The following is a 24986-nucleotide window of genomic DNA, read 5'->3' on the forward strand; positions in this document are numbered from 1 at the left end:
CTGCTTTTTGGTTTGAGGAGCAGGCCAGTCTCTGATCACCTCCACTTTGGCTGGTTCCGGCTTTAGGCAGCCGCTTCCCACCCGGTGGCCTAGGTAGGATACCTCAGCCACCCCCACCTTGCACTTCTCCGGTTTTACGGTCAGCCCAGCCTTCTGGAGTCGGTCCAGCACTTGTCTAACCTGGGATATGTGGTCCTCCCAGGTCTGGCTAAAGACACAGATGTCATCGATATACGCCACGGCAAAACTCTCCATCTCCCTCAGTAGCTGATCCACCAGGCGCTGGAAGGTGGCCGGCGCTCCCTTGAGGCCGAAGGGCAGGGTCAGGAACTCATAGAGCCCCAGAGGGGTGACAAAGGCCGATTTCAGCCTGGCATCTGCATCCAGCGGCACTTGCCAATAGCCCTTTGTAAGATCCATGGTGGTAAGGTACCGAGCACCTCCCAGCTTGTCTAGGAGCTCGTCCGGCCTGGGCATGGGGTAGGCATCGGCTTCAGTGATGGCATTGAGCTTCCGATAGTCCACACAGAACCGGATCGACCCGTCCTTTTTGGGGACCAGCACCACTGGCGAGGCCCAAGGGCTGGAAGACGGCTGGATCACCCCCAAAGCCAGCATGTTATTGACCTCTCTTTCCAGGTCCTGAGCAGTTTTCCCTGTGGCTCGGAAGGGGGAGCATTTTATAGGCGGGTGCGATCCTGTCTGCACCCGGTGGACAGTCAGATTAGTGCGTCCAGGCTGGTTGGAAAACAGCTGTTGGTACAGATGCAGCACCCCTCCGATCTCAGCTCGCTGGGCAGGGGTTAGCCGATCAGAGAGGGGAATTGCTTCCAGGGGGAAGCCAACTCTTGTCCCAGGGAATAGATCTACTAAAGGGTCATCTCCCTGCCCCTCCCACTGTCCACACACGGCCAACACCATATTCCCCCTGTCATAATATGGCTTCATCATATTCACATGGTACACCCGGTGGTGGTGTGCCCGGTTCGACAGCTCCACCACATAGTTTACCTCGTTTAGTTGCTTGACAACCTTGAAGGGCCCTTCCCAGGCGGCGTGGAGTTTGTTTTTCCTCACGGGGATGAGGACCATCACCTGATCCCCAGTGGCGAAGGCGCAGGCCCGTGCTGTGCGGTCATACCAGACCTTCTGCTTCCTCTGGGCTCTGGCCAGATTCTCCCTGGCCAGGCCCATGAGCTCGGCAAGTCGTTCCCGGAAGGTCAGGACATACTCCACCACCGACTCTCCCTCAGGAGTGGCCTTCCCCTCCCATTAGTCTCTCATCAGGTCCAGGGGCCCCCTTACCCACCTTCCATATAGCAGTTCGAAAGGCGAAAACCCGGTAGACTCCTGGGGTACCTCCCTGTACGCAAACAGCAGGTGAGGTAAGTACTTGTCCCAGTCCTGCGGGTGCTGATTCATAAATGTTTTCAGCATCATTTTTAGCGTCCCATTGAACCTCTCCACCAGCCTGTTGGATTGGGGGTGATATGCTGAGGCCCAGTTGTGCCGGACCCCACATCTCTCCCACAAGCACCGGAGTAGGGCCGACATGAAGTTGGACCCTTGGTCTGTCAAGACTTCCTTGGGGAACCCCACTCGGCTGAAAATGGTCAGCAGCGCATCCGCCACAGTGTCTGCTTCAATGGACGATAAGGGCACTGCCTCGGGGTAGCGGGTGGTGAAATCTACCACCACCAGGATGTATTTCTTCCCAGACCGGGTCGTCTTGCTGAGAGGTCCCACTATGTCCATGGCCACCTTCTGGAAAGGCTCCTCTATGATGGGCAAAGGTCTCAATGCTGCCTTCCCCTTGTCCCGGGCCTTCCCCACCCTCTGGCAGGGGTCACAGGATCGGCAGTACTGCCTGACGTTGGTGAAGACCCCGGGCCAGTAAAAGTTCTGTAGCAGCCTCTGCCTGGTGCGCCGGATCCCCTGGTGCCCTGCGAGAGGGATGTCATGGGCCAGGTACAGTAGCTTGTGGCGAAACTTCTGGGGAACCACCAGCTGCCTCCTGATCCCCCACGACTCCACTTCCCCTGGGGGAGCCCATTCTTGGTACAGGAACCCCTTCTCCCACAGGAACCTCTCCTTGCATCCTCTCCTCATGGTCTGTACCACACTGAGGTCAGCCAGGCCCCTTAGCTTCTGCAGGCAGGGGTCCTTCTGCAACTCAGCCTGGAACTCGGCGGCTGGGGAAGGGATGGGGACCTGCTCCCTCTCGTCGGCTGGGTCGGAAGCCCCAGCCACCCCGAGGCCTGTCCTTGGGTGTTCCCTCCCCACCCGGGAAGGGTTCGGTGCCTCCGGTGGGACATCCTTCCCAAGGTCAGGGCGTAGTGCCCCTCGCCGGCTCTGGCTACGGGTCACGACTAAGGCGGTCTGGGGGCTGCTTGGCCAGTCCTCTAGGTCCCCCCCCCATCAACACCTCAGTGGGCAAATGGTGGTGCACTCCCACGTCCTTGGGGCCCTCCTTGGCCCCCCATTTCAGGTGTACCCTCGCTATGGGAACCTTGAATGGGGTCCCGCCCACCCCGGTCAGCGTCAGGAAGGTGTTGGGCACCACCCGATCTGGGGCCACCACCTCGGGCCGGGCCAGTGTCCATAAACTTTCTTCCCATCCACCTCCAGGGGAACAAGGCACTCGCTCCGCAGGGACAGCCCCGCACCAACCCTGTAAACGGAGAACTTTGGATCCGGAGCATCTGGCCCCCCAGAGAAGCTGGCCTGGGGCCCTTCTCTCTCTTGAGCAGTTGATAAGCTGCCAGCCCCTCTTGCGTGAGAAGCCTGCCCCTCGTCCGTCTGGGCCTCTACCAAGTTAACCCGGTGCGGGTTCGGTCTGCTCAGTCTGTCCTTGAGCTTGGGGCACTGGGCCCGAACGTGGCCTCTTCGGCCGCAGTAATAGCAGCTCATGTCCTGTGGGTCCCCTCGAGCCGGTCGGTTGTCCCTGATGCTGGGCATTCCCCGTGGGAGGGGATTCCCCATATTCCCCCTTTGGGAGGTCCCAGGGTGACTCTCTCTCTGCATCGCGGCGGGCCTGTTCCTTTGGGGCTCCTCCCTGCCACCCCCTGACCGGCTCTTTACAAACTCATCAGCCAGCTGCCCTGCGTGTCGCGGGTTCTCTGGCTTTCTGTCCACCAACCACAGCCTCAGGTCGGATGGGCACCGCTCATACAGTTGCTCCAGTACCAGCAGTTTAATCAGGTCCTCCTTCGTCTGGGCCCCACCAGCCCACTTGCTGGCGTATCTTTCCATGCGGACGGCTAGTTGCAGATATGAGATCTCAGGGGTTTTATCTTGACTCCGGAACCTTTCCCGGTACATCTCAGGAGTCAGCCCAAACTCACGTAGCAGGGCCTTTTTGAATAGTTCGTAGTCCCCTTTCTCTGCCTCTCCCAGTTGGCGGTACAATGCCACGGCTTTGGGGTCCAGTAAGGGGGTAAGGACCCGGAGTCTGGCCGCGGGATCAACCCGGTGCAGCTCGCAGGCCGTCTCAAAGGCCTCCAGGAGGTCATCCATGTCCTCCCCCTCCTTGCGGGGGGCCAGGATGCACTTATCAAAGCTCCGTGCAGTCCTGGGTCCCCCCTCACTCACCGCAGCCGGGGGTTCGCTGCCCCTCAGTCTCGCCAGTTCCAGTTCATGCTGTCTCTCATTCTCCTCCCGTTCATGCTGATGCTGTCTCTCTTCACGCTGATGCTGTCTCTTTCTCCTCCCGTTCATGCTGTCTCTGTTGTTCACGATCCTCTAGCTCTCTCAGTTTTAGCTCTTTCTCCCATTCCAGCCAATTCCGCTCCCCGGATGCCGAACGTCACCGGGAGGATCCTCTGCTGGCCGGCGAGCTTTGCTGGGAGGGTCCCCTGCTGGCCGGGGGGGTCACGGCGCCTTCGGTATTTGCTGGGCTCCTCCCCACCCTTCCCCTAGGCATAGGAAGGAGGGGTCTCGGGAAGCCCTCAGCAGCCGGCTGACCACTCCCAGCTGGGACAGACACTGGTGCCTGCGCTGCATTTGCCAGGCTGCTTCCCTGAGACACAGGGATCAGTTCATTCGCGCGATCTTCCTCCTCCAGCCGGGTAATGAGCTGTTCTTTGGTGAGCCTCCCAATGCACAGCCCCCTCTGCTTGCACAGCTCCACCAGGTCGCTCTTAAGCCGCTTGGCATACATCTTCCTGCTGGCCACTCACCGGCCTGTGTCCTCACAGCTCCCCACAGTTCCCAAGGAGATCCCTAGTGTGCCAGCCCTTCTCGAGGTCACCACCTCTCTGCCAGGGTCGAGCTGCAGACTCCTCCGCCCCTGGGACCACTCGCTGCGATCCCCCCGGGGGACCCTGTTACTGCAAAAGTCCTTCTCGCTGGTCACACACTCCCAGGGGTAATAACCGTCTCTCTCTCACTCTTCAGCACGCCTGGTCCCCGTCAATCCCCCTTCGTTTTACTGCTCCCCAGTCACTTACTGCAGGAAGAGCCGTCCACGGGGTGCAGTAGATCCCACCGCTGCCACCAGTTGTTGCGGAGTGTGGGGGAGTCAGGGCCCTGCACTCCTCTTCCCGAGATTCACTGCGACTCTCAACCAGCCAGTAAAGCAGAAGGTTTATTTAAGGACAGGAACACAGTCTCAAGCAGAGCGTGTAGGTACGACCAGCCCCCCTCAATTAGGTCCCTCTGGGAGGTTCAGGGAGCTTAGACCCCAGCTTGGGGTTCCCTGCGTTGCACCACCCAGCCCAAACCGAAACTAAACTCAAAACTGCTCCTGCTGCTCCTCTCCTTTGTTCAGTCTCCCGGGCAGAAGGTGTTAATTCTCCCCACCCCCGTTCCTGGCTCAGGTTACAGCTCAGGTAGCTTCCTTCAAGGGAAGTCCCCTCTCCTCACTGCAATCCCCCTGCAACATTCCCAGGTCAAATCTGCCCTGCTCCCTGCTCCGTCACAGTGTGATGGGTTTTCACTCCTGGGGTGTAGTCAAGGAGCTATGGCCACCACTGGGCCCCTCTAACTACTCAGTTGGGTTGGCCCTGCTCACCCTGGTTGGGGACACAGCCAGCCTAACCCAGGCCCTGTTATCACCCAACATGACAGCAGGTGGTGCCACATACCCAAATTGAACTACCTGAGAGAGCAGCTTCACCGAAGCCACTCAAATACATGCAGCAGACAACTTCCCAGCTTTCCAGACTCTTTTCTTCTCTCGCCCACCCCACACACACACTAGAGCATAAACCCAAAATTATACCATCTTGTGCTGCATAGGGAACTGTTCAGTGTAAGCTCCTAAAATTTGCCCCTTCCCCTAATGTGGAGAGGAACATGCAACAGCCTTTGCCCTTTGAACTAAGATTCCCATACGCTTCACTCCACCTCACTGGCTTAGATAAAGCAAAAACAAGTGTATTAACTACACAAGATAGATCATAAGTGATAGCAAACAGATCAAAACAGATTACTTAGCAAATAAACAAACACAAACTAAGTTTAATATAATAAATAGAATGAATATGAATAGCAGATTCTCACCCTAAGAGATGATACAAGCAGGCTCCAGCTTCTTAAGGGGAAGCTGCACTTGCTCTACAGCTTGGAATCCCCAGGTGTCTCATTCATAGGCTAGAAATCTCTTTAGCCTGGGTCCAGCACTTCCTCCAGTTCAGTCTTTGTTCCTCAGGTGTTTCCACGAGTCTTCTTGTGTGGGGAGTGAAGAACACCAGATGATGTCACTGTGATGGGTTCAGTTACAGACACCCCCTTGGGACTGTTACTTGATGTGCTGAAATTACCACTGAGCCCATTTTCCACTGCCAGCTTGGGACTCCAGAACCCTGTCTTGTTGACCCAGACACACTAGGTTTGCTGTAACACAGAGCCAGGTCTGGTCCACGCCCCTAGAGCTGCAGACTTTAATCAAAACTGCTCAGCAAGTCACTTATCTCTAGCACACAGACACCCAGCTCCCAATGGGATCCAAAGCACAAATAAATCCGTTTTACTCTGTATAAAGCTTGCACAGGGTAAACTCATAAATTGTACGACCTCTATAACGCTAATAGAGAGAGATGCACAGCTGTTTGCTCTACTAGGTATTAATAATTTATCCTGGGTTAATTAATAAACAAAAGTGATTTTATTAAGAATAAAAAGTAGGATTTAAGTGGTTTCAAATAATAACAGAACAAAGTAAGTTACCAAGCAAAATAAAACAAAACATGCAAGTCTAAGCCTAATATATTTAAGAAACTGAATACAGGTAAATCTCACCCTCAGAGATTGTTCGAATAAGCTTCTTTCACAGACTAGACTTCTTCCTAGTCTGGGCCTAAATCCCTTCCCCTGGTACAGTTTCTTGTTAGTTCCAGCTCAGGTGGCAACTTGGGGATTTCTCATGACTGGCAGCTCCCTTTGTTTTATTTTGCCCCCTTTTATATCTTTGGCACAAGGCAGGAATCCTCTCTCTGGGATACCACCCTTTCTTCTAAATGGAAAAGCACCAAGTTTAAGAGGGATTCTAGTATCATGTGACATGTTCTGTGAGACTTCATTACTCACTGGCTGGCACCCATGTATACAGGAAGGCTTACAAGTAAGCAGAGCCATTTACAACCAATTGTCCTGTTAATGGGAGCCATCAAGCTTCCAAGCTACTATTAATGGCCTACACTTTGCATAGTTACAATAGGACTTCAGAGTAATACGTTGTATTTCTAGCTTCAGATACAAGCATGATACATTCATACAAATAGGAAGAACACATTCAGTAGATTATAAGCTTTGTAATGATACCTTTTGCATAAAGCATATTCCAGTTACATTATATTTATGCTCATAAGCATATTTCCATAAACATATGGAGTGCAAAGTTAGTCACGCCCTGCATTATATAGCTTTTGCATATGGTGGGAACACTTTGTTTCAAAGCTTGATTCCCAGACCAGTCTGTGGAAAAATACTGACATCCCAAGATGGGGTCCAGCATCATGTGGTCTGACCACGTGTCCTTGTAGGTCATAGCAGCCTTTACTCACAGGGTTGTTTGGAGTGTTCTCAAGAAGGCTCATCACCAGATGGGAGATAAGCTTCTTCTAAGGCCTATTGGTTTTTTTTTTTTTATTAAATGGCCCATTGCCCTGAATAGACCCTTCCCTACCCACTATCTAGACTGAAAGCATCTTGTCTAGTGGGCATTACCCAGGTGTAACTACATTTGAAATATAGATACATAGTCCGTCAATATTCATAACTTCAGATAAATGATTTATGCATATAAATAGGATAATCATATTCAGCAAATCATAACTTTTCCAATGACACCTCACATGACTTATCTTGCATAAAATACATCATAATTATGTCATTATAATATCACTATGAAGAATATGGGATGCACTGCCACAGTGGGTATTTAGGGTCCCACAAGGGCTGAGCTGTTAATAAAATCCTTGCTTAGTGATGCAACATTAAACATGTTTTGCAGATTGTGTCAAGTTATTGCTGGTTTACTCCAGTTGTAACAGCCACCATTGAAAACATTTAAACAGCTTGTTAAACTTTTTTCCCCTCTCTTTTCCTGTGTGTTTAAGCATTTAAAACTTAAAGAATTAAGTAAGGCTTTTATTTAAAGAATTTTCCTTATTCCCTTTCCCGTTTGCTGTATATGGGATGTGTTTGATCACAGAACCCTCCTTGGGACTGTCCCCTGATGTACTGAGACTACCTCTGAGCCCATTTTCTTTGCCAGTGTGGGCCTCCAGAACCGTGCCTTGTTGAGCCAGACACGCCAGTCGACTCCAACACAGACCCAGGGTCTGAACCACACGCCCCAAAGCTGCAGACTTAACTGAAAACAGCTTAAGAAGTGTTCATCTCTAGCACCCAGAGACCCAGCTCCTAATGGGAGCTAAATCCTAAATAAATCAGTTTTTCTGTGTATAAAGCTTATACAGGGTAATAAATTGTTTGCCCTCTATAACTGATAGAGAAAGAGATGCAGAGCTGTTTGCTCCTCCAGATATTAATTAATTTGGGTCAATTTAATAAGCAAAAGTGATTATATTAAATTAGGATTTAAGTGGTTCCAAGCAATAACAGACAGAGCAAAGTAAGATACCAATCAAAATAAAACAAAACACGCAAGTCTAAGCCTAACACATTAAGAAACTGATTATAGATGAAATCTCACCCCCTGGAATGTTCCAATAAGCTTCTTTCACAGACTGGACTCCTTCCTAGTTTGGGGCCAGCAATCATTCACACCTACATAGTTACTGTCCTTTGTTCCAGTTTCTTTCAGGCATCTCTTGGGGGTGGAAAGGCCATCTCTTGAGCCAGCTGAAGACAAAATGGAGAGGCTTCCAGGCCTTTTATGTTCTGTCGCTTGTGGGCAGAAACCCCTTTGTTCTTCTGTGCAAAGTCACAGCAACAAGATGGAGTTTGTAGCCAACTGGGCAATTCACATGTCCATGATGATTCAGCTTTTTGCAGGCTGACGCCATTGTTTACATGTTAGTTTGAATGTTCCCAGGAAAGCTCAGATGTGGATTGGCATCTCCCAAAGTCCATTGTCAGTTAAGTGTTTCTTGATAGGACTATTCTCAGTAAGTGCCCATTCTCAAGAAGCTGACCAAATTCTTCACTGAGGCTACTTAGAATCAAATGCATTGAGATACAAGTACATAGCCAATATTCATAACTTCAAATACAAAAATGATACACACATACAGACAGCATAATCATAACCAGCAAAGTACAACCTTTCCATAGACATCCCACTTGACCTCCTCTATACAAGACCTGGTGCAACCATAGGACCTTGGTTACAACAATGATCTGTACGGTCACAGTTCATGTCAATAACATGCAGTATAGTCTTTTATAGCAGAAGATCCCTGATTGAAAGTCTTAGATCATATTAAAGATGGTATTAAGTCTCCCTTTTGGGGGAAAGAGAGAGCGTTAAGATGGTCTTGGGTAGTTGTTGTTGAAGTCCAATCATCTTTTCTTTAAGACAAAGCCAGACAACTTGCTGAAATATGGAGAGAAAAGAGCAGCTTCTGTCTCTAACGCTTTCTTTCCCTTGCAGTCCAGTTGCTGGGAAATGATAGGCCCAGCACATAGTCTTATCAGCCACTCTTAAGAGTTGGCAAACTTTTACCAGCATTGGGCTATTTAGGACATTACTTTTGCTGTGACCAGGGAAGCAGCTAATACTGCAAAAGCTGGAGCTTTCTTGGAGGCTAAATAAGACTCTTATCAGACAAAAAGAAGACATGAAAGAGGAGAAAAAGGGTGGGGAAAGAAAATGGCACTCTGGGGAGGGGGAGTGGAACCCAGAGTGCAGAATCTAGGTGGTGGTCAAGATTTAGTTGAAGCTGGTGGATGGGGTGATGTCTCTGGCTTGATCTGGTCAGGACACCTTTCAAGATCAGGACGATAAAGTCTCAGTGGTGTCTTAGTGGATCCCAGGACACTGGTAGCAGCCATGATGGTGAAACTTCCTCCTCCTAATTCACTGTCCTGTTGTCTGTCACAGTGGCAACCCATGACACTTCCAGGAACTTGAGGACATCTTGTTCAACTTCTTTAACTTAAGAAATCCAGTGTGTCTCCAAATTTTGCTTGCTTTCATAAACAATTTTTGTATAATGCACTGAATTGGCTTCAGTTCCTCCTCCTCCTAATTTGATATTGCTAACTAGTCACCTTGATTGGGAGCCACACATACAAGGACTCAAAGAGGAAGAACATTTACTTACAGTGGTTCTTAGAGATATTTTGTTCATTTGTTCCTATGATCCATCCCCCCCACCCCCATCCCTATTTCTGAGTCTTATCCTAATAGGGTTTCTGAATTGAAAGACAGTTGGAGAGGCACAAAGATATGTAGGGTACAGGCATGCCCCGATAGACACTGCTGGTCAAAAATTCTGACCTCTCATGAGGTGCATGTGTACCTTGGGAGGGATCCACGCAGATAAATCATCTCAAACTGCAGTTATTGTAAGGTAAGTAGCTGTTCTGTTCATGTACAACTTTAACTCTGACCACTATGTGTGTGTATCAACAAACAACATCAAAGTATCACATTCCTTATCATGTATAATATGAATCATTCTATTCAAAGAACACCATAACTACTAACCATCCCTTCCACACAACAAAAACAGATAAATACAAATAAACAAAAGGATGCGTGACAAATGGAGAGATGATACTGTTGAGTATCCAGTCTAGAGGTGACAGATTCTTCTTAGAAGGGGGGAGAGGGAAGTGAGGCACAAGGCCCCCCCCCTCCATGGCTCCACCCTTGCCCCCTTCTTTCCCCCAAGGCTTTGCCCCCCAGCCAAGCTGGAGCTGGGCCAGGGAGCCTGGGCTCTTCCACCTGCTTGGGTGGGGACAGCTGAGAGCAGCCGCCTGTGCCCCCCACCCAGGGCAGATGGAGGATCCGTGGCTCCCACAGGTGTCCGCGCGGCTCTTACCCCAACCTAGCTCCGGCTTCCAGGCTGGCCTGGGGGCGGGGCCTTGGGCCAAAGAGTAGTAGCCGGGCCATGGTAAGAGCTGCAGACCCACCATCTGCCCTGGGCAGGGGGCCCAAGGTGTAGGGACATGGATCGGGGGCTGCTCTTGGGCCCCGCTACCCTGTGCTGGTGGAGGGTCTGCGGCTCCCCACAGCTGCCCAGGCTCCTTGCGCTGAGCTCCAGCTTCTGGCCTGGCCGGGGGGTGGGCCCATGGGGGGAAAAAGAGGGGCTGGGGGCCGGGCCTGGCCTGGCCTGTGGCGAAAAGCGGACTGGCCAGACCTGTCCACTTTCAAAAGCGGGAGGGCCAATATGGCCCCTTCGCCTCCCCTATTCTGGTGCCCCCAATCCAGTCACCCAAAAGGTCATTACCATGATATTGCAATGTAGTTAAAAATAGTGATTTTATTTTCGTAATGAAGGTTTTTTTAATTTGAACTGACTTTTAAAAAAATTAAATTAGTTTTATGTATGTGTTCTTAGCGATTTACTTCTATCATAAATTCCTAACAAAGATATTTTGCTCTTGTTTCTTTGCTTAGTTTTGTAACTGTTAGTAAGAAGGAAAAATGTTTCCATGTCATTAACTAGCTTGGTTGGAGACCTCACAATAATCTAGTTATTTGAGCATGATAGGGTGTGGCTGGGTCATGACAAATGCTAAGATTAGGTCGCAGAAGTCATGGAATATGACTTTCAGCCACCTCTGTGACATTGAGGAACCCCCAGCTGCCCGGCCTCTGTGGGCGGTGGGACCCTCCGCAGCTCATAGCCGGCGGTGGCAGAGGGACCCTGGAGCTGTTCAGCAGCCACGAGTGGAGGGCCCCTCCCCCCCAACTCCCCAGCCGCCACTGCTGGTAACGGCCCCCTGCAGATCCCCAGACTCTGTTGCTGGCAGGGCCCCCCCTGCAGCTTTCCTGCCTCCGCGGGCGGTGAGGGACCCCCCCAGCCCCACAGGGCAGTGGGGGGGAAATCCTCCCAGCTACTGGGCAATCGGATCCCTGCAGCTCCCAGCTGCTGTGGCAGGGAGTGGGAGGGGCAGGGTGCTGTACCCTCCTCCCTCTGCATTTCGTCAGGGATGTTTTTAGTAAAAGTCAGGGACAGGTCATGGCTTCTGTGATTTTTTTTTTGTTTATTGCCTGTGACCTGTCCCTGACTTTTACTAAAAACGTCCCTGACAAAACTGTAGTATTAGTCCTGAACCGCTCCTTGGGAGTGAAATCTGGGGTTAGAAGTTACCTTCATGAGATTCCCAGGGTTGAGATACAGGGTTTTGCAGTGAAATTGGGCACTGAGAGTTACAACTTTGATTCTTGCCTTTCAGACGACGAGTGACAATTGAGGAAATTTTACCCCCCTCTACCCCCCCTCATGCCTTGGACCTTCTAAAGAGGCTCTTAGTATTTAACCCTGATAAACGGCTGACCGCAGAAGAGGCCCTGCAACATCCCTATGTGAAAAGGTGAGGGCAATGCCAGTGTGAAATTTCCCAACCCCCCTTCCCCCCTCCAAGCCTCTTGTGTGGCTGCTACCAGCACAAATTTCCCTTTGTACCACGTGAAATGGTGAAAGGTAATGGTAGTTTTCAATCCGCTTTCTTCTACTCTTCATGTGAGAAGGTGAGGGTGCCTTAGTATGTGATATTTCAGATATATCTCTCTCTGTTGTAGCTCTCGGTGGTTTCTGATGTGTCACTCTTTCATGTATAATGGGAGTATAATTAACACCAGTCAACCTGGCTTTATGGAAAATAGATCTTGTCAAACTTGATCTAATTTTTTTATGAGATTACACATTTGGTTAATAAAGATAATTGTGCAGATGAAAGATACTTAGGCCTGAATGCACAAAAGGAGTTAGGTGCCTAAGTCCTGGTTTCGGCAGCACTGTAATGCACCCTTGCCCCCCACCAAACCCTGCAGGTGCCTAAATTCACTCGGCACCTAAATTTTTTGAGTAAAAGTTCCCTTGGTGCATGTGTTTCTGCCTCTGCGCATGTGCACTGCTGCCTCCCTCCAGGCATCTAGATGCCTGTTTCTTAGCTGAGCCACAGAGCAATTCACAGACCAGGGGAAAATAGATGTTTGGCCGTTTAAGTTCTGTGCAGGGCCTGATTGGGTAGGTATAATCAGAGGCTGCCTACCAGATCAGGGCTCTCGGGTGAGTTCACACAAACTATTTGGGGAGGAAGAGGAAGAAGACTTCCCTCATAAATTCTAGTCCAGTGGTTAGGGTACTCACCTAGGATGTGGGAGACTCTAGGTTCAAGTACCCCCCTCCACCTATAGGGGAGAAGAGATTTGAACTAGGATCAATGATATTCAATATTTTTATCAAAGATCAGGAAGTAAATATAAAATTGCTGATAAAATTTGCAGCTGATATAAAGGTTGACAATGTGATAAATAATGATGATAGATAAATGATGATGAGGACAGGGCAGGTAAAGCTTTGAAATCTGGACCCATTTAAATAAAATGTTTTAATAAAGCCAAATGCAAGATTATATATCTAGAAACAAAGAATGCAGGCCATATTTACAGAATCCAGGGCTGTATCCTGGACAGCAGTTACTAGGGGTAATAGTGAACAAGCAACTCCACATAAGCTTCCAGTGAAATGCTGTGGCAAAAAGGACTAATGCGATCCTTGGATGCATAAACCGGAGCAGGAGTAAGGAGGTGATTTTTACCTTTGTATACGGTGTTGGTGAGATTGATATTGGAAAACTGTCCAGTTCTGGAGTCCTCTTTTAAAAAGGGATGTCAAAATATTGGAGAGGGTGCAGAGAGGAGATAAAAAATTATTTGAGGGGTGGAAAAATGTCTTTCAGTGAGAGACATTGCCCTGGTCTACACTATGAGTTTAGGTCGAATTTAGCAGCGTTAGATCGATTTAACCCTGCACCCGTCCACACAATGAAGCCATTTTTGTTGACTTTAAGGGCTCTTAAAATCAATTTCTGTACTCCTCCCCGATGAGGGGATTAGCGCTGAAATCAACATTGCCGGGTTGAATTTGGGGTAGTGTGAACACAATTCAACGGTATTGGCCTCCGGGAGCTATCCCAGAGTGCTCCATAGTGACCGCTCTGGACAGCACTTTCAACTCATATGCACTAGCCGGGTACATAGCAAAAGCCCCGGGAACTTTTGAATTTCATTTCCTGTTTGGCCAGTGTGGCGTGCTCATCAGCACAGGTGACCATGCAGTCCCAGAATCTCAAAAGAGCTCCAGCATGGACCGAATGGGAGGTACTGGATATGATCGCTGTTTGGGGAGACGAATCTGTGCTAGCAGAACTCTGTTCCAAAAGACGAAATGCCAAAATATTTGAAAAAAATCTCTAAGGACATGATGGACAGCGGCTACAACAGGGACCCACAGCAGTGCAGCGTGAAAATTAAGGAGCTCAGGCAAGCCTACCAAAAAACAAAAGAGGCAAATGGCCACTCCGGGTCAGACCCCCCAGACATGCCGCTTCTATGATGAGCCGCATGCAATTCTAGGGGGCCCCTACCACTACCCCACCCCTGCCCCTGGCCACCTGCAAGTGGGGAGTCTCATGCACAGGGATGAGGATTTTTGGGACGAGGAGGATGAGGATAGCGCACAGCACGCAAGCAGAGAAATCATTCTCCCCAACAGCCAGGAACTGTTTATCACCCTGAAGCCAGTACCCTCCCAAGGCGGGCTCACAGACCATGAAGCCGGAGAAGGCACTTCTGGTGAGTGTACCTTTGTAAATATAATGCATGGTTTAAAAGAGAGCCTGTTTAATGATTAATTTGCCCTGAAGGCTTGGGATGCATTCGCGGCCAGTACAGCCCCTCCTTTTAAATGGCCAACCCGACGGGTGCTTGGTATGGGAAAGGAGGGTGCTGCTGTTTGAAACAATCCTCACATGTTACGAAGGTTGAAGAAACCAAAAGACTGTGGCTTACCATGGCTGCCTGCAAGCCAAATTCTGTTTCCTGGCCCTGTGTGTGTGATCTCTCACACCAAACTGGCAGGCCCTCAATATAAGAGGCAAAATGCGACCTTGTACCGAAAGCACATGTGCTATGTAATCTTAACAGCTTGGTTCACCGTGAAAGAGTCTACCCATTGTTCTCTAAAATGTCTTTTTAAATACTACTCTGCCTTTTTTTCCTCCCGCAGCTGCAAATGTTTCAACGCTTCCACTATCATCTCCGTCCCAGAGGCTAGCTCAGATAAGAAGGCGAAAAAAACGCACTCGCGATGAAATGTTCTGAGCTCCATGCAGTCCTACTGCACTGAAAGAGCTCAGCAGAATGCATGGAAGCAAACAATGTCAGAGTCTAGGAAAGCAGAAAATGAACACGAGGACAGGAGGGACGAGCGAGATGAGAGGTGGCGGGAGCAAGATGAGAGGTGTTGGCAGCGCAATGAGAGGAGGCAGGATGCAATGCTGAGGCTACTGGGGGATCAAACTGATATGCTTTGGCGTCTGGTGAAGCTGCAGGAAAGGCAGCAGGAGCACAGACCGCCACTGCCACCCCCGTGTAACCGCACGCCCTCCTCCCCAAGTTCTATAGCCTCCTCACCCAGACACCCAAGAACACGGGTGCGGCTCTGGGCTCCCAACCACTCCACCCCAGAGGACTGCCCAAGCAACAGAAGGCTGGCATTCAATAAGTTTTGAAGTGCAGTGTGACCTTGTCCTTCCCTCATCCACCACCCCACCCAGTGTTTCTCTCCTCCCCCACCCCTCCCGGGCTACCTTGGCAGTTATCCCCCTATTTGTGTGACAAAATAATAAAGAATGCATGATTTTGAAACAATAATGACTTTATTGCCTCTGCAAGCGGTGATCAAAGGGGGGAGGGCGGTTGGTTTACAGGGAAGTAGAGTGAACCAAGGGGGTGGGTTTTCATCAAGGAGAAACAAACAGAACTGTCACACCGTAGCCTGGCCAGTCATGAAACTGGTTTTCAAAGCTTCTCTGATGTGCAGCCCACCCTGCTGTGCTCTTCTAATCGCCTTGATGTCTGGCTGCGCGTAATCAGCGGCCAGGCGATTTACCTCAACCTCCCATCCCGCCATAAACATCTCCTCCTTACTCTGAGATATTGTGGAGCACACAGCAAGTGGCAATAACAATTGGAATATTGGTTTCGCTGAGGTCTAACTGAGTCAGTAAACTGCACCAGCACGCTTTTAAACGTCCAAATGCGCATCTACCACCATTCTGCATTTGCTCACCTATAGTTGAACAGTTCCTTACTACTGTCCAGGATGCCTGTGTATGGCTTCATGAGCCATGGCATTAAGGGGTAGGCTGGGTCCCCGAGGATAACGATAGGCATTTCAACGTCCCCAACAGTTATTTTCTGGTCTGGGAAGTAAATCCCTTCCTGTAGCTGTTCAAACAGACCAGAATTCTTGAAGATGCGAGCGTCATGTACCTTTCCCGGTCATCCCATGTTGATGTTGGTGAAATGTCCCTTGTGATCCTCCAGTGCTTGCAGTACTTTTGAAAAGTACCCCCTGCGGTTTATGTACTAGCTGTCAAGGTGGTCCAGTCCAAAGATAGGGATATGCGTTCCGTCTATCGCCCCACCACAGTTAGGGAATCCCATTGCAGCAAAGCCATCCACTATGACCTGCACATTTCCCAGAGTCACTACCCTTGATAGCAGCAGCTCAGTGATTGCATTGGCTACTTGGATCACAGCAGCCCCCACAGTAGATTTACCCACTCGAAATTGATTCCCGACTGACCGGTAGCTGTCTGGCGTTGCAAGTTTCCAGAGGGCTCTCGCCACTCATTTGTGAACTGTGAGGGCTGCTCTCATCTTGGTATTCTTGCGCTTCAGGGCAGGGGAAAGCAAGTCACAAAGTTCCATTAAAGTGCCTTTACGCATGCGAAAGTTTCGCAGCCAATGGGAATCATCCCAGACTCGCAACACTATGTGGTACCACCAGTCTGTGCTTGTTTCCCGGGCCCAGAATCGGCGTTCCACGGCATGAACCTGCCCCATTACCACCATGATGTCCAAATTGCCAGGGCCCATGCTTTGAGAGAAATCTGAGTCCATGTCCTCATCACTATTGTGATTGCGCTGTGATTGCCTCCTCGCCTGCTTTTGCAGGTTCTAGTTCTGCACATACTGCAGGATAATGCATGAGGTGTTTACAATGCTCACAACAGCAACGGTGAGCTGAGCGGGCTCCATGCTTGCCGTGGTGTGGCGTCTGCAGGAGAGCAGAGTTGCAGCGGAAGCGGTGGATGACGACGGATGCCATGAGAATAGATGTTTATACCTAACGACGAGAGGACCTGCAAGGTGGATTCATGGCACCAGGAGAGCAGAGTTGCAGCAGAAGCGGTGGTTGGATGACAACAGTTAGCAGTCCTACTGCACCGTCTGCTGAAAGCGGTATGGCGTCTGCATGGAAAAAAGGCGTGAAACAATTGTCTGCCGTTGCTTTCATGGAGGGAGGGGCGACTGACGACACGTACCCAAAACCACCTGCGACAATGTTTTTGCCCCATCAGGCATTGGGAGCTCAACCCAGAATTCCAGTGCACAGCGGAAACTGCGGGAACTATGGGATAGCTACCCACAGTGCAATGCTCTGAAAGTCAATGCTAGCCACAGTACTGTGGACGCACTCTGCCGACTTAATGTGCTTAGTGGGGACACACACAATCAACTGTATAAAATCGCTTCCTAAAAATCAACTTCTATAAATTCAACCTAATTTTGTAGTGTAGACATGCCCTTAGTGAGCTCAATCCATTTAATTTATCAAAAAGATTAAGAACTGAACATAAGAAAGGCCGTACCGGGTAAGACCAAAGATCCATCTAGCCCAGCATCCTGTCTACCGACAGTGGCCAATGCCAAGTGCCCCAGAGGGAGTGAACCTAATAGGCAATGATCAAGTGATCTCTCTCCTGCCATCCATCTCCATCCTCTGACAGACAGAGGCTAGGGACACCATTCCTTACCTGTCCTGGCTAATAGCCATTAATGGACTTAACCACCATGAATTTATCCAGTTCTCTTTTAAACTCTGTTATAGTCCTAGCCTTCACAACCTCCTCAGGTAAGGAGTTCTACAAGTTGACTGTGCGCTGCTTGAAGAAGAACTTCCTTTTATTTGTTTTAAACCTGCCACCTATTAATTTAATTTGATGACCCCTAGTTCTTGTATTATGGGAATAAGTAAATAACTTTTCCTTATCCACTTTCTCCACATCCCTCATGATTTTATATACCTCTATCATATCCCCCCTTAGTCTCCTCTTTTCCAAGCTGAAGAGTCCTAGCCTCTTTAATCTCTCCTCATATGGGACCCGTTCCAAACCCTTAATAATTTTAGTTGCCCTTTTCTGAACCTTTTCTAGTGCCAGTACATCTTTTTTGAGATGAGGAGACCACATCTGTACGCAGTATTCGAGATGAGGGCATACCATCGATTTATATAAGGGCAATAATATATTCTCAGTCTTATTCTCTATCCCCTTTTTAATGATTCCTAACATCCTGTTTGCTTTTTTGACCGCCTCTGCACACTGCGTGAACATTTTCAGAGAACTATCCACGATGACTTCAAGATCTTTTTCCTCACTTGTTGTAGCTAAATTAGCCCCCATCATATTGTATGTATAGTTGGGGTTATTTTTTCCAATGTGCATTACTTTACATTTATCCACATTAAACTTCATTTGCCATTTTGTTGCCCAATCACTTAGTTTTGTGAGATCTTTTTGAAGTTCTTCACAGTCTGCTTTGGTCTTAACTATCTTGAGCAGTTTAGTATCATCTGCAAACTTTGCCACCTCACTGTTTACCCCTTTCTCCAGATCATTTATGAATAAGTTGAATAGGATTGGTCCTAGGACTGACCCTTGGGGAACACCACTAGTTACCCCTCTCCATTCTGAGAATTTACCATTAATTCCTACCCTTTGTTCCCTGTCTTTTAACCAGTTCTCAGTCCATGAAAGGACCTTCCCTTTTATCCCATGGCAGCTTAATTTACATAAGAGCCTTTGGTGAGGGACCTTGTCAAAGGCTTTCTGGAAATCTAAGTACACCATGTCCACTGGATCCCCCTTGTCCACATGTTTGTTGACCCCTTCAAAGAATTCTAATAGATTAGTAAGACACGATTTCCCTTTACAGAAACCATGTTGACTATTGCTCAACAGTTTGTTTTTCTATGTGTCGGACAATTTTATTCTTAACTATTGTTTCGACTAATTTGCCCGGTACAGACGTTAGACTTACCGGTCTGTAATTGCCGGGATCACCTCTAGAGCCCTTTTTAAATATTGGCGTTACATTAGCTAACTTCCAGTCATTGGGACAGAAGCAGATTTAAAGGACAGGTTACAAACCTTAGTTAACAGTTCCGCAACTTCACATTTGAGTTATTTCAGAACTCTTGTTGAGTGCCATCTGGTCTCAGTGACTTGTTAATGTTAAGTTTATCAATTAATTCCAAAACATCCTCTCGTGACACTTCAATCCGTGACAGTTCCTCAGATTTGTCACCTACAAAAGCCAGCTCAGGTTTGGGAATCTCCCTAACATCCTCAGCCGTGAAGACTGAAGCAAAGAATCCATTTAGTTTCTCCACAATGACTTTATCGTCTTTAAGCGCTCCTTTTGTATCTCGATCATCAAGGGGCCCCACTGGTTGTTTAGCAGGCTTCCTGCTTCTGATGTACTTAAAAAACATTTTGTTATTACCTTTTGAGTTTTTGGTTAGCCGTTCTTCAAACTCCTCTTTGGCTTTTCTTATTACATTCTTGCACTTAATTTGGCAGTGTTTATGCTCCTTTCTATTTGCCTCACTAGGACTGACTTGATTATGGTGTATAAGTACTTTTTGGAGGAGAAAATATTGGGTTCTAAAGAGTTCTTTAATATGGCGAAGAAAGGCATAACAAGAACCAGTGGCTGAAGGCTGAAGCCAGACAAATTCAAATAAAAAATTACGCACAGATTTTTAACAGTGAGGGTCATTAACTATTGGAATAAACTCCCAAGGGAAGTGGTGGGTTTTCTGTCTCTTGAAGTCTTCAGAACAAGATTACATGCCTATCTAGAAGATATTCTTTGGTCAAACAATTTATTGGGCACAATACAAGGGTAACTGAGTGAAATCCTATAGACTGTGTTATACAGGAGGCCAGACTAGATCTAATGCTCTATTCTAGCCTTAAAATCTATTAATATCTAGTGCCTCTCCTGTTTTGTGTGTGTGTGCGTGCACGTGCATTGTTCACTCTCAGATTTTATCACATATTTTTTATCTTCTTGGTAGGTTCCACTGCCCTGCCAAGGAGCCCTCTCTGGACTACGATGTGATTCTTCCTTTAGATGACGATATCCAGCTGTCTGTGGCAGAATATCGGAATAAACTGTATGAGGTATCTCCTCTTATTCTGCTTCCTATAACACTACTTGTCCAGATTACCTGCCACCCTTTCCACAAACATTCAATCCTGCCGATCTCCTCCCATTCACCTTTCATCCATCCCTAGTCCTGCACTTATACCTGACCTTGCTCATCACACTGTCCCATGCTGCTACACATTGAGGGGGCGGGGGGGAGAATAACTTGAAACCCACATTCTCAGTTGGAGAGAGATATATGTAGAGAAGGAATGTCTGAGAGAGATTGAGGTTTGATGGTGGAAAGTAAATTAGACTTGAATTTGCAGTTCAATAGGATAGTAAAAATGCCAATGAAATTCTTAGCTATATACAAAGAAATATGTCACAAAGCAATGAGATAAAGGGAAAGGAGGATCAGTGATGGGTTTCAGAGAGGGGCTGATAAGATCAGAATAGTGTCCAAAGAAGATGATCTTAGCAGAATTATATTGTATGGCCTAGAATGGGGTGATGTAGATGTTGGGAAGAGCAAAGAGAAGGATGACACCATAATCAAGACAAGAACATAAGAACAGCCATACTGGGTCAGACCAGTGGTCCACCTAGCCCAGTATCCTGTTTTGTGACAATGGCCAATACCATGTGCTTCAGAGGAAATGAAAGAACAGGGCAATCATCAAGTGATCCATCCTATCACCTATTCCCAAATTCTGGCAAACGGAGGCTAAGGACACTTCAGAGCATGGTTTTGCATCCCTGCCCATCCTGGCTAATAGCCATTGATGGACCTATCCTCCATGAACTTATCTAGTTCTTTTCTGAACCTTGTTATAGTCTTGGCCTTCACAACATACTCTGGCAAAGAGTTCCGCAGGTTGACTGTGCATTGTGTGAAGAAATACTTCCTTTCATTTGTTTTAAATGAAACAACAAAACTGCTGCCTATTAATTTCATTGGTGACCCGTAGTTATGAGAAGGGCCAAATCCGTGGTTTTCAACCAGGGGTACATGTACTCCTGTGGGTATGCAGAGGTCTTCCAGGGGGTACATCAACTCATCTAGATATTTGCCTAGTTTTACAACAGGTTACATTAAAAGCACTAGTGAAGTCAGTACAAACTAAAATTTCATTCAGATAAGGACTTGTTTATACTGCTCTATATACTATACACCTAAGTGTAAGTACAATATTTATATTCCAGTTGATTTATTTTATAATTACATGGTAAAAATGAGAAAGTAAGAAATTTTTCAGTAACAGTGTGCTATGACACTTTTTTGTATTTTTGTCTGATTTTGTAAGCAAGTAGTTTTTAAGTGAGGTGAAACTGGGGGTACACAAGACAAATCAGACTCTGGAAAGGGGTACAGTAGTCTGGAAAGGTTGAGAACCATTGGGCCAAATAACACTTGTTTACTTTCTTCACACCAGTCATGATTTTATAGATCTCTATCATATCCCTCCTTAGTCATCTCTTTTTCCAAGCAGAAAAGTCCCAGTCTTGTTAATCTGTCCTCATATGAAAACTGTTCCATACCCCTAATAATTTTTGGCGCCCTTTCTGTACCTTTTGCAATTCCAATATATCTTTTTGAGATGTGGCGACCAGATCTGCACACAGTATTCAAGATTAAATAATATCTTGAGTAGTTTTGTATCCTCGACAAAGTTAGCCATCTCACCGTTTACTCCTTTTTCCAGATCATTTATGTATCAAGAAATTATGAGAGCCTGAATGAGACCTTTAGTTGCACAGATAAAAGAAAAATATTGACTTTAGACACCATTTGGATGATCAGGGTAAGGGAAGCATCTAAGAAAAACCTGTGTTACAACCTTGAGTGATAGGGAAGATAGTGGTTTTGTCAATGGTGATGGAGAATGGGGAAAATTAAGACGGCTTTGAAGGGAAAATAAGGAATCTGACTTTGGCCATGTTAAGTTTAAGTTCATAGTGAGACAGCCACAAAGAGACATTCAAAACAGGCTGAGGTACAGGATAGGATGGAAGAAGACTAGTCAGGAGTGTAGAGAAAGATTTATGAGTAATCAGTGCAGAGATGATGTTTGAAATAGTGTGAGTGAATTAAATTATCCAAAGGCAGAGTCTATAGTGTTAAAGAGGAGGGAGGGTCCTGAGAAACTCTCATGGGTAGTGGGAGAAGAAGCAAACAAAAGGGACACTGAAGTAATGGTTAGAGAAGTAGGAGGAGAACCAGGGTAGGAAGGTCAGTAAGGGTACAGTGTAAAAAAGGAGAGTATGACAGTCAGCATTGAATACAGCAGAGAGGTCTAGGAGGATGAGTACGTGCCTTGAGTCTTGGCTGGGAAGAGGTCATTAGAGATGTTAATGAGAGGAGTTTCAGTGGAGCAGAGAGGTCAGTAGCTGGATTGGAGGGGATCTGGGATGGGCAGGAGAAGACGAATGTGTGAGGTAGCGGTTGTAGGTTGGACATTCATTGAGTTTAGAAGTGAGAGGGAGATGAGGGCAGTAGCTAAAGAGGCAAGGAGGGGGTGAGGATTTTTAAAATTATTATTTTTAAAGAATGGAGATGATAAATCTTAAATTGTAAGGCAAAGGATTAGGCAGATGGTGAGAAGTAGTGGAGAAAAGTAGGCAGGGAGTGTAAGGGCGATGGAAGTTAGGGGATGGGTTCACAGGAATGGCTGGAGGGGTTAAAGGTGAACAGGCAAGTGACCTAAAAAGTGGTTATATGGGAGAAGGGGATCATGACAAAGTTTGTTGATTTCCCTCTTCATCTCTCCCCCTGCCCATTGGAAAGATTCTGCATGAACAAGAGGAGGAATGGAAGGAGGGTTTGGCGTTAAGGAGAGAGTCAGACATTGGAAGGAATAGATTGTTACCCACACAATTTAGGGCTCTTCCCCTTCCCCCTTCCCCCTCGCCCCCACTCTCTCTCTTCGGCACTCAGGAAGTAAGGGACCCAACTTTACATCCCTTCCCAGTGGACTCAGGGCTTTACATGTCTGCGGGACTTTTGCCTAATGAAAGATCCTTACACAGTAATATCCTTCTTTTGTTTAATTTACCAGTTTTCTCAAAATTGCTTTCCAGGCAGTTGCAAAGTATCAGTAGCTAAGTTACAAAATCAGTCAAGCTGTTTCCCAACATAATTTTTAACGCTTCTCCCTTTCCAGGTGTTTCCTTTCCTTTGGACATATTATCCGTAAATTAACTTGCGAACTATGACACAGGCACTTGTAGGGAGGTACCCCACCAAACCGTCTTTTGCCTCCTATTGCAATAGATAAACTGTACCATTCGTCTCCTTCCTCTCCACCAATCCTTGCTGGGGCCTCCAATTCTGTTACTGTGGTTCTAAAAACCCAAAGATCTTGGTAACTATTATTCTTGGTGAGGCAGTGGCAGGAAATAAATCAATGGAAACACGTCCATCCGACCAATAGGTGTCTAGCACAAACAGTACAATACAAGAGTGCTTTCACTTAAAGCTGCATTCTATTTTAATCTTAAGCACTTACATGTGTCTGCAACAGGTTAGTAAAACACCCCAAAAATCAGTAATTACCGAAGTCTGGAGCGGTCTTTGAGTGGTACAACCAGAGCTGTCCAATTGGCCCTTTGAGCTGCCACTGGGGATCCTAAGCTGTGTCCATGAAGTTTCCATGAAGAGTCTAACTACCTCATACTTCCTCTCCTTATTTATTTGGCTTAGTGTAACAATAACATGTAAAAAAAACGTGTTAAGCAAACAATTTCAAAGGTTAAGCAAGGAGTTTTCCTTAAACCATCTATTAGACAGGTGGTTTTTTTTCAGAGTCCGCATGTCACAGTCAGCATGGATTCACGAAGGGGAAGTCGTGCCTGACTAACCTAATTGCCTTCTATGATGAGATAACTGGCTCTGTGGATGAGGGGAAAGCAGTGGATGTGTTATTCCTTGACTTTAGCAAAGCTTTTGATACGGTCTCCCACAGTATTCTTGCCGCCAAGTTAAAGAAGTATGGGCTGGATGAATGGACTGTAAGGTGGATAGAAAGCTGGCTAGATCGTCGGGCTCAACGGGTAGTGATCAGTGGCTCCATGTCTAGTTGGCAGCCAGTTTCAAGCGGAGTACCCCAAGGGTCGGTCCTGGGGACGGTTTTGTTTAATATCTTTGTTAATGATCTGGAAGATGGTGTGGACTGCACTCTCAGCAAGTTTGCAGATGACACTAAACTAGGAGGCGTGGTAGATACACTAGAGGGTAGGGATCGGATACAGAGGGACCTAGACAAATTAGAGGATTGGGCCGAAAAAAACCTGATGAGGTTCAACAAGGATAAGTGCAGAGTCCTGCACTTAGGACGGAAGAATCCCATGCACTGCTACAGACTAGGGACCGAATGGCTAGGTAGCAGTTCTGCAGAAAAGGACCTAGGGGTCACAGTGGACGAGAAGCTGGATATGAGTCAACAGTGTGCTCTTGTTGCCAAGAAAGCTAACGGTATTTTGGGCTGTATAAGTAGGGGCATTGCCAGCAGATCGAGGAACGTGATCGTTCCCCTTTATTCGACATTGGTGAGGCCTCATCTGGAATACTGTGTCCAGTTTTGGGCCCCACACTACAAGAAGGATGTGGAAAAATTGGAAAGAGTCCAGCGGAGGGCAACAAAAATGATTAGGGGTCTGGAGCACATGACTTATGAGGAGAGGCTGAGGGAACTGGGATTGTTTAGTCTCCAGAAGAGAAGAATGAGGGGGGATTTGATAGCAGCCTTCAACTACCTGAAGGGGGGTTCCAAAGAGGATGGAGCTCGGCTGTTCTCAGTGGTGGCAGATGACAGAACAAGGAGCAATGGTCTCAAGTTGCAGTGGGGGAGGTCCAGGTTGGATATCAGGAAAAACTATTTCACTAGGAGGGTGGTGAAACACTGGAATGCGTTACCTAGGGAGGTGGTGGAGTCTCCTTCCTTGAAGGTTTTTAAGGCCCGGCTTGACAAAGCCCTGGCTGGGGTGATTTAGCTGGGAATTGGTCCTGCTTTGAGCAGGGGGTTGGACTGGATGACCTCTTGAGGTCCCTTCCAACTCTGATATTCTATGATTCTGTGATTCTATGTTTTGAGGACCCTGACAAAAACATCCCAAAGGG

The 24986-nt window shown here is 47.6% G+C and overlaps 1 protein-coding gene across 6 annotated transcripts in view; it reads left to right on the forward strand.

Moving 5' to 3' along the window:
- Positions 1 to 24986, forward strand: part of MAPK15 (mitogen-activated protein kinase 15) — a 158392-nt gene that overhangs the window by 26666 nt on the left and 106740 nt on the right. For 4 of the 6 annotated variants that reach the window (XM_054017263.1, XM_054017260.1, XM_054017261.1 and 1 more), the window contains exons 9-10: positions 11815 to 11952; positions 19797 to 19902. In XM_054017263.1, the coding sequence (XP_053873238.1) occupies positions 11815 to 11952; positions 19797 to 19902 (244 nt within the window). Of the gene's footprint in view, positions 1 to 11814; positions 11953 to 14138; positions 14219 to 14651; positions 15266 to 19796; positions 19903 to 24986 lie in introns of those variants that run through there. The other 2 variants (XM_054017264.1, XM_054017265.1) reach the window with 2 other exon arrangements.

The sequence above is a fragment of the Malaclemys terrapin genome, chromosome 2 (assembly GCF_027887155.1).
Source record: "Malaclemys terrapin pileata isolate rMalTer1 chromosome 2, rMalTer1.hap1, whole genome shotgun sequence".
NCBI lineage: Eukaryota > Metazoa > Chordata > Testudines > Emydidae > Malaclemys > Malaclemys terrapin.